The 14,177-nt window shown below is 39.1% G+C and overlaps 1 protein-coding gene across 1 annotated transcript; it reads right to left on the bottom strand.

Annotated features, from left to right (window-relative positions):
• Positions 1-1,639: 1,639 nt before the first annotated feature.
• ARRDC4 (arrestin domain containing 4) lies at positions 1,640-12,245 on the bottom strand (the record flags this gene model as incomplete). Its single annotated transcript, XM_019533777.1, has 7 exons — positions 1,640-4,383; positions 4,487-4,641; positions 6,391-6,553; positions 7,683-7,939; positions 8,646-8,748; positions 11,644-11,791; positions 12,088-12,245. Coding segments are annotated over 7 exons (1,041 nt in total), but the record flags the coding sequence as incomplete, so codon positions are not given.
• Positions 12,246-14,177: the final 1,932 nt, after the last annotated feature.

The following is a 14,177-nucleotide window of genomic DNA, read 5'->3' as shown; positions in this document are numbered from 1 at the left end:
CTGCTGGCAGTTGCTCAGAGATTTTTCAGTACAACTGCATTACTGATATGAGATGTAGTCTGGCCTGTGTTACTAAAATGGCTCTTATCACAATGACCAGAGTCAGAACGGACATAAGCCACAGCAACTCTATTCAAGTCACTTCTCTAAATAATACCTTATTTTTCCCCAATTCACCTAAGACAAAACTCTTGTGACCACTATTCATTTTTACCTTGATCAGAAATTGATGTAAAAATGCCGTCCTAAAATTGTACTAGACTGATTGGTAACAGCTAACAGACTAGCTTAGTGTTAGTCACACAGTGGCTTTGATATTGTCATTTCATGCTATTTAACAGATGAACTGCTGCTATATACTCTTTGCATGTAAAATTTTTCTCCTATTAATATACTGAATTACAATGTGCCTGGTAACAATTGTCCAGTAGCACTACAGACTTAGTCCCATTTTGGGAGGGTGGGGGGAAGAGGAAACAGCAGGGAAGGAATCTTCTTTGAGAAACAGGTAGTGTTAGATTTATTGGTAAAAAGCCTCCATTTCATGTTATGTGGACGAGATTTTTAAAGAAATACATATACACACACACAAACCACCTTGAGTATGTACCACTCCTAAATCCTGCATGTTGTGTTCCTGGATTCCTGTAGTAGTCCCAGCCTTTTCAAGACCTGAGGCCAGTTATCAAAACTCAAGAGTTGTACTATATACAATTTTTTTTTAATTGAACACGAATGGTGCCACTTCATGCCTTGAAATCAAATTTTGCACCTGCAAAATACACCATCGAAACACTTCATGAGGTGTGTGACCCAACACTGTACTTACTTTACGTGCTACATCACATCTATATTCCTCTCAGTCAGCTGAATTACAGTGGCTGAAACTAGTACATAAGGCACATTATCTTTGACGTGTCTGTAATTCTGTTACCCTTCTCCTTTTCACAAGGATGGGCTGCTGTTTAGAAGAGGTGGAACAGAACTATATTTACTTCAGTTCTGGTGCTTCACAGCTTTAAGCTATGTGACAGATGCCTTTCAAGACTATTTTTCACCCCTTCTGCCATTTGTCCACTTCCATGAGCCACAGTATTGCAATCACATTGTAGGTATTTAAACTCTGTCATGTAATTCAGTGGGGCTGCGCTCTACAGTCAGGTCTAATGAGCTAAGTAGTACAAGAAGCATAGTATGAAAATAATGTGTTGTTGAACAAAAGTCAGCAAGATTTTACCTATTATTTCAAAATATGCTGGCAGATAACCAAGAGAAACCCAATTAAAAGTGTATCCTGCTACTTAAACTCAGTAAGAGTTTGCACTATTCAGCATAACAGTGTTGTTATTACAATAAAATCATCTTTGCTAATGGCAGTTAACATAACTGATCTGATTTTCAGTAATGACTTATGGAGAGTTTTCTGGAAAGGAAGTAATGACAATTTTCCAGCAACTTGCCCTGTTCCATATTTAAGATCAGAGCAGTACGTAATTTTAAATGTTAAGATGAGTCTCTCATACCTTTTGTTCTACCAATATAACACCCAGACACCGCAACCAGCTTTCATGTCACTTAACTCTGAAAAGGTTCTGCCATCACTTTCAGAGTAGACTGCACAAATCATCCATCCAACACAGAGTTTTCCATTTTTATTAAGAAAGAGAACCCACAGGGCTCATACATTGGTACAAAATACAATCAAGTCCTTATGTATTAACATTTTGAAAAGCAAGGGTATTTTTTTTTTGTCTTTTTAAAACCGTTTCACAGTTATCAAAAACAAAACCCCTGCATATTGAACTCATTTTTGTGCAAACAAACAGTATGTATTTTGGGACCAAATTCGACTCTCTTAATTAGGAGACAGAGAGGAGAATTTGGCAGTGTTTTTCACCCCTCCCTCAAAGAGCCATACGTGTTTCTTAAGAAACACTTTTCTAGGGTTTTTTTGTTTTTTTGTTGTTGTTTTTTTTTTTTGCAGCGAACAATCTAAGGCCACAGGTTTTCTGCAAATAACAAACAAAAAAGCAACCCAAAGATTAAAAAAAAACAACAACACGCGCACACACACACAAAAGAGCTGCATCTTTACCCTTCATTGACACATGCTCTGAATTGCATAACCATGTTCATACCAACAAGTTAGCCAGTTAACCACCTGGAAGGTATTATGGTTATAAGCACCTAATGATCATTAGGCTAATATTTTGAAACAGCTACATGCAAGTCAATACACAACCACATTACTGTTCAAGTAAACTAAAATGATATCCCCTTAAAGGAAAATATTTGCGTGATCCCTTTCAAGGTTCTGCAAGCAGAAATCCTGCTCAACTGTATGGGCACGCCATCAATTAAAAAAGGCATGAAAGCTACAACTTGAAACTTTAAGACAAGTATGTTCTTTTTCAGGATGGACTTTTCTAAAATGTGCAATCAAGTTTTAGTTGAAATTACATTTGATAGGAAAACAATACTTAAAATTACAAATAAAAAAATAACTGCAGTTTGAAATGATATGCATCGTGCCATTACAGCTCTTCTACACCGTGGACTGAACAGGTAACAGAGGTGAAGTGGCAGAAGTTAGACAATGTACAAGAGGAGAGTCTTGCTAAAAGGATAGAGAGTAAAAAATACAGATATGCTTGTAGAAAAAAATCCCTGCTTCTTAAATGACTGGTTATTTTTCTCCCCCCGCCATAGAAAAGCATTTAAATTCTTTTTTTAAACTGCAGTTATTGATGAAATGAATACAATACATCTCACTTAAGTTACCAGATGGTATACTATTCTGCCATGTGAAGCACCAACCCTTTCGTAAAATATACGAAGTTGTCTAAACAGTTCAAAAAAACCCTTACGTTAAATACTCGACTGTAAACTGGAAGTTTGCATACTGTGTTTGCCATCCTCCTGCTCCTTTCAGAGTGAACTCTTGAGTGCCTCATCAGGTGGATTACCAATTAACGCTCAGCAGGAAGCAAACACTCTACTTGACATGAAGGCAGCGCAGAGTAGCACTGTGCCTCCAACCTTAGCAGCAACAAAAAAATCTCACTGTTCTAAATGACCTGAGGAAGACAACAGTAAAATATTGCACAAAAACAAAATTAGAGACAGCAAAAACACTAAAGAGTATGGATAGCAATGAACAGTGCAGCCTCAACAACAGGCAATGTCTTTGAACAAAACGGCAGGAGTTAAAAAGATTTGTGCCGTTAGAGGAATCTTGCTCCCCTGATTTCTCCTTTGTCTTCACATACAAGCTAAGTCTACTCCAAGTATATTACACTCTTTCCTATGCTCCCAGTCTTTTTTATTTCTTCACTTTAGAAATCAATTAGGGACCCTTTTAGAGTTTTTGGAGTTTTACAAGACATTTTTGGTCTCAGATCTGACCCTAACTGGCTATCTAAGAGAGGTAGGCTTCAAAAGGCATTTGAATAAATAAATATAGTCCATTTTACTAAACAGATTTGCTGTTGGCAAAAAGGGATTTCCCCTTGCCATGTTTCCCTTTATCATGCTATCCATAAGCTTAAGATACAGAACTAGCACAGTAGCAGAAGAGGCTAGAATAATTTCTTAAGAGTCCCTTCAAGAAAGCATAGTGCATAAGCCATTATCAAAGTCCAACTTTCTCTTTTACATAGTTTTAGTTTTTCGTACAATACATGCTTGCCTTCATAATATTGCATAAATAACCATATTTTAACTATCCATGACACATTTAAATTCAGTCTGAATTATGATATAGTACCACATGACTGATCTTAGAAGAGTATAGCGTCATGGAAAAAAAAAAGTTTGTTTTAAGCTGGCATTAGTCTGGGCTCCATATTTCAGTTAGTGTTCCTTTCTCAGTTACGGACCATGCAAAACTCCTGCCTTTCAAGCTCTTGGCATAATGGTACGTTCATCCAAATTCTCCCAAAAAAGTCTTTAAGTTAAAGTACACATTAGTTCCTCCTTGAAACAACTTTAAAATGCTTCCTTTTCACTGTATAACATCTCCATTAAAAAAAAAAAGGAAAAAAAGGAACTTTTCTTTCTTCTTGGGTACTTCCTTGACATCCCGAACTTCCTGCTCACACTTTGTTGCAATGAGGTGCACAACCTCCTCTACGTAGGCAGATACAGACTAGTCCTTTCCAGCTGCTTAGCATGCTCAACTTCCAACTCCTGCCTTCGCACTTCCATTCTTCCTTATTCAAAAACTTAGCTTCAGTGACCAGTTTCTTTTTAGCTTGACTGTCACCTGAAGCAGCAGAAAGATAAAACCTTCTATTCCTTCACAATAAACCTTATTTCAAATTCTCTTCAGAGTGTGAAAGAAACAGGCTGGATTTCTTCTACATCAGTAGGATGTGGATCAATCTGCCGAAAGGGGAAAAAAAAAAAAAAATCAGAACGATTAACTTCCTTCAATCCTTGCATTTACAGAATATTTTGAATAATGTATAATAGATTTTCTTTTTACCTCTGAATAGAGAGGTGGAGGCTGAAACCGAAACTCCTGTATATAAGCAAACATGGGACAAGATAGTTGCTCCTCACAGTCTATTGGTTGTGGGTAAGCTGGAACATGTCTAGAGCATTCTTCCTCTGACACTACATCAGCATAATTTGGTGGTGCTGAAAGCAAGAGACCGCTGTTACATAATCAGCTTGTTCAACTAGTCACAACTTTCCAGACTGTTTGCCCACAGTCCCCAAGAACATTATACCACAAACAGAAAACTGAAAAATTCTACCAATACTGAATACATTATTTAAATCAGAGGGATCAGATTCACTCAGGGCCCAGGGCCAGAGCTAGACTACTAAGCTGCTTGTGAGAGGGATCTGGACTGGCAAATGGGGTGGCCTCTGTGGCCCTGCAGCAGCAGCTGCAGTGGGGCAAGTGACTGTGGGCTAGAAAACCACTTGCTGTGGTGGAGGTGTGCAAGAGGTGATGATGCCCTGGATTCCATGGAAGTCCAGCAGCCAAAAGGGTTGGATGTTTGATACCCCTGATTTAAATACCACAGTAAGAAAAGCACAGGGTATGTCATTTATTAGAAGCATGTTACAAAATTAAATTATTTGCTGGCAGATTCAAGTTTGTGCTGATGTGCTTAATTTTTAGGGACCTGACCTCAAAATGGAATCCAGAAACCCGAGTGATTTCCTTCAGAAGGGAGATCCAAAAATCAGAAACCCCGCCCCCCCATCTTTCAGCTCAGGAGAATGCCAGGTACAGCCAACATACAGGACACCTCTAAGGCAGACGTTTACTAGGGCTGTATGAAACCTTGGCAGCCATTTAATTTCGGAGGTGTTTCAGGCTGCTTCAGTGCCTGAAACACCGAATCCAAATTGAAACAGAAGGCTCAGGAACAGCTCCGAAATGAAATGAGGCATCTGAAACATTTCAGAAAATTTCGGCGCTTCGGAGTCAGGCTTGCAGGGAAACAGCTGTATGCTGCTGCCCTGCCATGAGACCTGGCTCCACAGGGGCAGAGATCTGGGGCAGCATGGGGCAGGCAGTGGTGGCGAGCAGACCTCTGGTGCAGATCTCTGCTCCCTGCGTAGCTGAATCACGCGGCAGGGACCAGCAGGCTTGCTCGCAGCTCTGAGCTGCTTCCCTGCCCCGCGATCTGATGCGACAGGGGTCAGAGATCTGCGTGGGAGTCTCCTCGTCTGCATGGTGGGCAGTGGCCCTGTCCCTCCCCTGGACAGGCCACCCATGGCCCCATCCTGCTCCCTGCTGGGGCCCCAAGCCCCCAGCCTCACCCAGCTGGGTAGGGCTGTGCAGAGCTTGCCTTGTAGCCCGTTCCGAAAAGATTCAGAGGAGATTTAGCAGAGACATTCGGCCAAAACGAAAAAGGACAATGATCCAAAACACTGAAAAGAATCGCTGTCCTCCTTGAACAGCTGAATCGGAAACCGAATCGAAACACAGACATTTTGCGCAGCCCCAATGTTTCCAATTCTACCTTCAAAAGAATGAGGAATACTCCCTGTAGCTTAAAGCTGTCCACCTTTCAACTACTACCCTAGCAGTGAAACATTTGCTCATTACTAGGTGGGAGACATTTGCTCACTATTAAGAGGTGGGAGACCAAGTTCAATATTTGAGGGGAGACTGCGTGTGCATGCATGTATGAGCATAAGACTGTAATTTACTGGGGTTTGGTCCTTGAATACTTTTCAGCTACCTAGTTACGCTCCATCTTGCACTAATGATCTGCAATAGCTTGGATGGCAAATTTGGACATGGGTCTAAATACTACTTTAGTGGCCTAAATCTTTTATTGGATTTAACTCTTGAACTGGCACAACTTCCCGGCTTCTGTAGTACAGAAAATTTATCCAAATGATGAAAAAGCTCAAAATGTTTACCTTCAGGGTGTTCTGGCATGGTCAGCGCCAGCCAACTCATGTCCATACTGAACTGGCTGGTAACGCTGGAGTTCCTGCTTGAAAACCCAGTGCAAGGAATTGTGCCAATCACCAAGGGCATTTCAATCATCAGTTTCTTAGCACCAGGAATATGGATATATACCTATGTGATAAACCCCCACAAATACAGCAGATTTAGACAAGTCACAAAAATGCAACAGAACAGTAGTTCACAGAAGCCAGTAGAATTCCTGTAGCATAAGCCAACTTAAAGATATTAAGAAATTTAGTGATTCCAGATGAATAATGGCTAGCACTTTGCATCTTTGGTAAATCTGAAAACCATTATTTTCTTTCTGCATTTTGGCCCACATCTTTCTCTACCTGCAAAGCACCAAAGTGGAGATAGTAGGCACTTTAGTGTAAGCTCATTCCACCCTTCTTGAGTCCCTGAAAAACTTAGCGTAAAAGGCAGGCGGATCCTTCCCCTCCTTTCCGTTTTTTTATAGCTTGGTTTTAAGGCTAAGAACATAGCATATTATGAAAAAAAAACAAACCGCATGAATAGATTTTCAGAGACTTCAATAGGATAGAATAGGAACATATTTAAGCAGCTAATGTGTGGTAGGATCAGGGCCCTTGTCTTTGAATGACCTTCTCTTGCTTTGCTTGCTGTTTTGACCAGCATCTTTACATAGAAGACTTTCAGATCTTCCTTATCACTTCTGCAGTGTCACCATCCATCCAGGTATGCATTTCAGCCTGAAATTTTTTCCAGATGAGCTTGTCTATAGACATGTAAAACTTCCCCTAAACACTCTCCACTTTCCTCATCACCATTACTTCTGTTATTCAGCCGTATAGCTTAGGAATTATCTTCAATCTTTCTCCTCCCATACAGCAAAATATCAACACAATTGGCACATTTTCCCCTCCTTGACGTAGGAGCTCCATCTCAAAACACAAAGCTCTTCCATGCCAATCTCAAATCCCAGTTATTTTGACCACCATGCGTCCTTTTTGATACTAACACCAACCACCTTCTGTTTGTTCCAGGAACTTTCCATGCCTGACTGGACATATGTTGAAAATAGCTTAGTTTCTATTTCAACTTTTAAATTGGTCATCAGTTACATGTTTGCACTCTGCAAGCATTTAAGATTTTTCTTCAGGTAAAGCCAAGATGCAATGTTACACTTTATCAAGCTTAAACTTGTTAAGTACTAATGAAATTCTGATGATAAATTTAGAACTAAAAAATAAGTATATTTGTGATGAAAACCTGCACTTACAGCTAAAGTATATTCTACTCTGATGATACAGCAATCAAGTATGGAAGGGGTTACAGGAGGGATTTTCAAAGTTTTCCCATTCCAGGTATCTGTGCTCCCAGAGGAGATATGGTTTCCTCGCACATTGGCAACCATCTGACGGAAAGTCTTAGTCTTCCCACTGGCCAAATAAGTCTGTGTTTGAAAAATGGCAGCTTTTGGAACAACCAGACGAGAGGAACAGTTTTCAATTTCTGCATAGATTGGTATTGCTTCTCCTAAAAATTAAAAAGAAAAAAAGAAAAGGAGTCCTATGAATATTTTGTATGCATCTAGCACCTTTGCTCTGAGCATACCTATAAAAAACTTTAAGATCCCTACATCACGTCATATTATTACTAATTTTATATTAATTGTGTCAACTCCTGCCAAACAGTTTCTTTGCAAACTGGTGGAGGATATAGCCTTATACTATATATTAATGTTTCATGATTGTTTATACAGGAGTTTTTGACACACAAGTTACAAACATGCATTTGCTAAATATAGTGCACTTCCACAATTATCACCATAGTAATTACTGTGGGACCAGAACCCACAAAGAGTCATCAAAAATGTTCATATACTGTACACTTGTACATTTCACAGCACGTTCCTCTAGAACTTCTATAGAAAAAGACCAGTATTAAACAGTGGACCTTAGTGAAGAGCATTATTCTTTGGCCCTTGACATCCACAGCAGCTCAGATGCGATGTCTTTTTGGGTAATGACACTGCATAATACTACTAGTTTTCAAATTGCATTACTAACAGAAGATATCTTTTAACTCAATTTACACAGATCTGATTTTACTAACTTCTAAGTTACACAACTATTTGTTCCAGCCATCACACACTAGGTTTACATAGTTTCTGGGTTGCACAAAAACCCCTTACTTGCTATCAAAGAAACAAGTAAATCAAGTTGTAAGAAAAAGTTCTTACCGTTACAGTATCCCTTCCTCTCAATTTTGGCACTCAGAGACACTGGGCCAGAAGTGAAAAGCCAGCACCCAACCATCTTCTCCCGGCTTCTCAAAACAGGCATCTAAAAAAAACCCCACCAACATCTCAGAATTCTCTTTATCTAGCTTGTACAAAAATTGCCACATTACTTCATTGTAATATTCAGATTAATGCAAACAGACTTCACATTTGCTTGGGACCAAATCTTCCTGCTACTCAAGACAAGAAAAATGTTGTCATTTGATTTCAGTGGAGCCAAGAATTACTACTACTTGCAAGTTTGGCTGTTTTCTTCTTACTTTGCACTTGAAAAGAAAAATGGCCTAAGGCAAAAGCAAGATGTGCATTTTCAATGTATTAATTCTCTTGCAAATATTTCAATTGAAGTTCATCAAGTTTTTATAGACATGGCCTTTAGAAAGGCTGAGAGTACCCATGCTAGATGGGAATCATTGCATTCATGTTAACATTTCAGTTGGTTGCAGAGATATGCAAGCAGTTAACGAAGCCTTGCAGAGTTTGTTTTGCCCATTCATCTGGAGCAGACAGCTATTTGGTTGGCAGATAAAATACCATCTACTTCCTAGATACCATCATCATGGTAAGGGAGAAGGTTGTGTGTGGAAACGAGCATATTTTGTGCATGAAGTGATGAGCTTTTTTGGCAGGTTTGCAATATTAAATCAAATCATATGAGAATTATTAACATTTACACTTAAAATGATGAAAACAACTGAACCACCAAGTTAGCAGACACTGTAAGTGACTTTCATGTTGTCTATGCAAAGCTCCAGGAACTCTGACCAAATTTTGCAAAATTCAGCTAAAATAACCAAATCCAGGCTACAAGAGTCCTAGTTCACCAAGTTGCCTAGTCAGAATCCTAGTCTTTCTTTCTTTCTTTCTTTCACTGTCACTACCACAAGCCTAAAGCTAGCAGCAGCTAGGATAACTATGCAATCTGTGGCTCCATTAGCCACAAATCCTGTTTTCCCTTGAATGACAGTAAAATAAAGAACTATAACATTCAAAGGATTTCAGTGCTGCTTTGGTGACAATGTGGAAGCTTCTCTCCAACATACAGCAGGCAGTTATTGTTGAAGATACATAGCTCAAATCTCGCAACTTGTTCAGGAGAAGCACAGGTTCGCTGGTTTCAAAAGCTGCTTCTGGATGGACACAACATTCTACTGGAGTGGGCTAAGTTACAACCCAGAGCCCTAGACATCCAGATTTCTGTTCTCCAGAATCAAACTTTGTGCAGTGAAACAAACACCCTCAACACAAGCCGATAAGTTGGTACTGTCACTACAAATGCTCAGTTAAGGGACCATATACCATGAGGTAAACTGGTCTTTTTTGACTATTGCTTAGACAATGAACTGTAAAGAGATAAAACTAGCTTGTGCACTTTTTGCTTCTTTATGATATAAGACAAAGGCCTGAACTAATTGTTGCTAAGAAACTTTCTGATTGTTCTCCACATTAGAGTGCTCTTTGATTCGGTCTTCCTGGAAGACTTAAGAATAAAGGAAATTTCAGTCAGTCACAGTGAAGGGTTTGAGCATTTTTATGACTGAACAAAACTACAGCTTATGCTTATCATCAGTAATTAACACTTTGAATAACTCTAGTGTTCAAGTGACAAGCCAAGGATGAGTGGACTTCTAAAGTAACATATGCCATCCTTATCCAGAACATTTTTGGAAAACATTATTTCTTGCCTTTTTTATACAACAGTAAGGAGACGAGGATGTAGTTCTAAAGACGGCAGAAGATACTTTGCAGAAATACATTAAAGCTATTTAACTTTACAGGCATGCTGAACAAGCTATTCTTCATAGTATAGCTTAATAAACTTACATTAAAAATGATATTAGGGGATTACAAAACTGAATGTTTTTAGAAGGAACTGTTAAGTCTTGTCCAGTCCCAACAACAAAATACAAGAGTCTTTATATATTCAATATTGTGCAAATACAGTATGGTTAATATTACCTATTTTCTGAAGCTGTGTGTAACATAAGGACCATCTGCTCTTTACAGATGTCACTGCCAAAACATTTACATGAAGTTCTAGCTCTAAATTTTAAAGAAACATGAAACAAAAAGTATGCAACTCTATTAGAAGAAAAATGATCATCTAATGCCAAAACCTACATCTTAGCCACATCAGCATTATGATGGAAAGTTAAAATTATCCAAGCACTTCAATAAAGCAGAAATCATTCATTCACATTTAAATGAATAACCATTAGGTCCTAGTTACTATCATGAAAGTGCAAGGTATAATTTTATATTATTTTGATAATATGGGTTTAGATAAAAGAATCTAGCTCATTAGCTTCCATCTTGCCCATTCTGTTGTTACTTATGGTCTGATCTTTCTTATTACTCCACAGTATTTCTAGTGATTATTAGAAGTTCAATGCTTTAATGTGGCCAAATCTGTCATAAGGAAATAACTGAAAAGATCTCTGAAGCAGCTGCATGCATGGACTTAATGTTAGAAAATGACATGCAAAATGGAAGGATACATAACATAATGGCCAGAGCTTAAATAACAGCCTAGAGCATGATTAATACTCTTCCATAATTACTGTTCCTCAACCTACTATTACTGAAGAGTTTAGGACGCTGCAGCCCTGTGAATATAGTTGCTCTGGTAGGAGTAACTACTTTATGCTTCAGCATTATTATTATTAAGCCTTATTAATGCATTTCCAGCCTGCCTAACTTTTTTTGGCAATAGCAGCCCTGCCAGCAGGGATGTAATCAATTCTATTAAAAAAGCAACTATGTTTGCAATTCACATAGCCCGAGATCATCTATTTATAGAGAAAGCTTAAAAGGGAGCTTATATGCTTTCAGAAATCAACAAAATGAGACACCAAAATACTAGTGAAGTGGTTATGGATGCATGAGAATTCTTCTTCAAAATAGATTTAAATCAATTAATTAAAAAAAATGCTCTTACCAATAAAGCTGGTGAGCTGACATCAATATGGCTGACAACCTGAAGTTCTCTCTCGACACTCTCATCAGGTGCTACAGGCCTTTCCAGAACTGCTTTTACACAGTATTGAATGCTGCCATACTTCCCAGTAAAAGAGGTCACCAAAGGTCTGAAACAGTCACAAAAATAGTCTCGTATGCATTGAGTTTATATTAGAATTCCAAACTTAAAACACTTTCTGTACACACAGATGTTTACCATCTTGCATCTAGTACATTTATGTCCTCTGGGGAAATCAAAGCAATACAAGAAGCACCCTTGCCACCACTCAGCGTAAACATAAAGGCTAGTTTATCAGGTTGATGTAGAAGAATCAAAACTAATGATCAAGTTGCTCCAGTTTATTCCGCTTATTTTTCAAGAACCAACAACACATATAATTCCAGGTTGCATTATTTCACTTACTCTTGTGGGAGTTGAAAGCTGAATGGAAATTCATGTCGGCCAGCTAACAGGATTAAGTTTTCCTCACCTGAAGATAAAAGAACAGAAGTTATGTTGAACAGATTTTGAAAACTGGGGAAAGAATAATCAAAACAGCTTCCAATACAAATAGGACAATTTGTTCACGTACATGAGCCTCAGAAAGAAATGAAAGTAACTGCAACGGTCTTTGGATCTGACCATGTTTTCATTATGTTCAGTATTGAATGAATACAACCATGGAACCAGGTAAATCTTAAATTCAGCTCATCAGCCTGGCCAAATTCCCATGTGTACTGACTGCTTCATGGGAAACGCTCATTTTTATTTCTTTCCTCAAGGAAATGAGTTTTACTCCACTTTTTTGATTCAAGATGAAGTAATCTTTTAATGTAAACAATTCCAGTAGAGCAGTAAAGAGTCTAAGGATTCACTCACGTAAATCTAAAAATCTCACCTACCTTGCATTAGAAATTATTTTAAATAATTTATTATACTATTAAATATTGCAATTTAATCTTTCAATTAAAACTGTATGAGTAGTAGACAATGAAACGGTGCTTTTACTTTGACTTTCACACTGGATGACAACATAAAGTATGTTGGTAAAAGTTTTCCTTAAAGAATTCTCTCCATTCTTTAAGCTTCTAAAACAAGTAGTATAAATGTTTTAGGTCCTTTTGATTTGTATTTTTGAAATACAAGATATGATATATAAATTTCTTTGAGGCAATAGCAGGAGGAGGCCACATGCTCTGTGGGCCTTAGTACCGATTATTTAAATATCGTTTGCTATTTTATTTACAGTGACTTCCAGAGTCTTTAAATTTCAATCATACCAAGCTGAACTGGATAAAACTAACTGGATAACTGTACAATAAAACCACTCTAAGACTTGAAAAAGAGAGATTTGAGTGGTGAAACCAACGGATGCCCAAGGTGAAAAACTTGTTATATATGCTTCAACTACATACACCCATAAAATTTCAGCTTGCACTGGAACAGTTCATAAGACACTGCAGCTATATTTATGCTTGAACAAGCTTCCAAGTCTATCAATGAAGACCAAGACTATAAAAGTTTTAAAGTTTTTCAAACAGGAGATGAATGTCCTCTGCCTTGTCATGCACCCTTTATGCATACAACAATGCTTCTCAAAAGATGAAATCTACTTTCAGTTCACAAGCTGATTTGCTAGAATATTATGGGCCCCTAGGGCCAGGAAAAAGACCTGCTACTATGACAGTTAAAGATGAATAAAGGAATCTAAGGCAAGACCCTATATCGGGGCAGGGGAGGGAGGGGCCAAAATGAGGCCCGCCAGGCCATTCTATTTGGCCCATGGGGCCCCTAAAAAATTTAGAAAATTAATATTTATCTGCCCCAGCGGCTTGGCATGTGGCCCTTGATGGCTTGCCAAAACTCAATAAGTGGCCCACACCTGAAATAATTGCCCGCCCCTGCCCTATATTCACCTTAAAAAGAAAAAAGGTGTTATAGTTGGGTCAGGGGAATGGACTATATTAGTGGTTCTCAACTTTTTTGTACTAGGACCCACTTATAAACATCAATGACCAGTCCTGACCTGCTGCCCCCTGCTCCTGCATGTGGGGCAGAGGGTGGGTGTGTGGGGCATGAAGGGGGCCCCTTGCAGGTGGGAACTGTGCCAGCCTGCAAGGGACAACGCATTTTGAAAGTCTGTCCGTGACCCTTTCATATTTTCTCGTGAGCCATGTTTGGGTCGCGACCCCTGGGTTGAGAAGTGCTGGACTAGATCAGCGGTGGCCAACCTGCAGCACAAGTGTTGTGTGTGGCACGGGGCAGACCAGGAAGAGTCCAAGCAGTGCAGCGGCGGATAGGGCAGGAAGCAGAAGAGTGGATTGGGCAGGGAGCAGAAAGTAGAGCAGCAGATCGGGCAGGGGAAAAGAGTGGCTCTCAATGAGGGGGCGGGGCTAATGTGTGGCCCGCCTCCCCGAGGTCTCAACATCCCCTGTGTTCCTCACTTGTGCAATTCTATGCTTTTTCTTCACCTTTCTCAACAGGAGACGTCACAGATGTGAAGCAACCGGCTG

The sequence above is a fragment of the Crocodylus porosus genome, unplaced genomic scaffold, assembly GCF_001723895.1.
Source record: "Crocodylus porosus isolate Cpor-Errol unplaced genomic scaffold, CroPor_comp1, whole genome shotgun sequence".
NCBI lineage: Eukaryota > Metazoa > Chordata > Crocodylia > Crocodylidae > Crocodylus > Crocodylus porosus.
The sequence above is the reverse complement of the archived record's forward strand: the minus strand, read 5'-3'. Positions and strand labels throughout refer to the sequence as shown.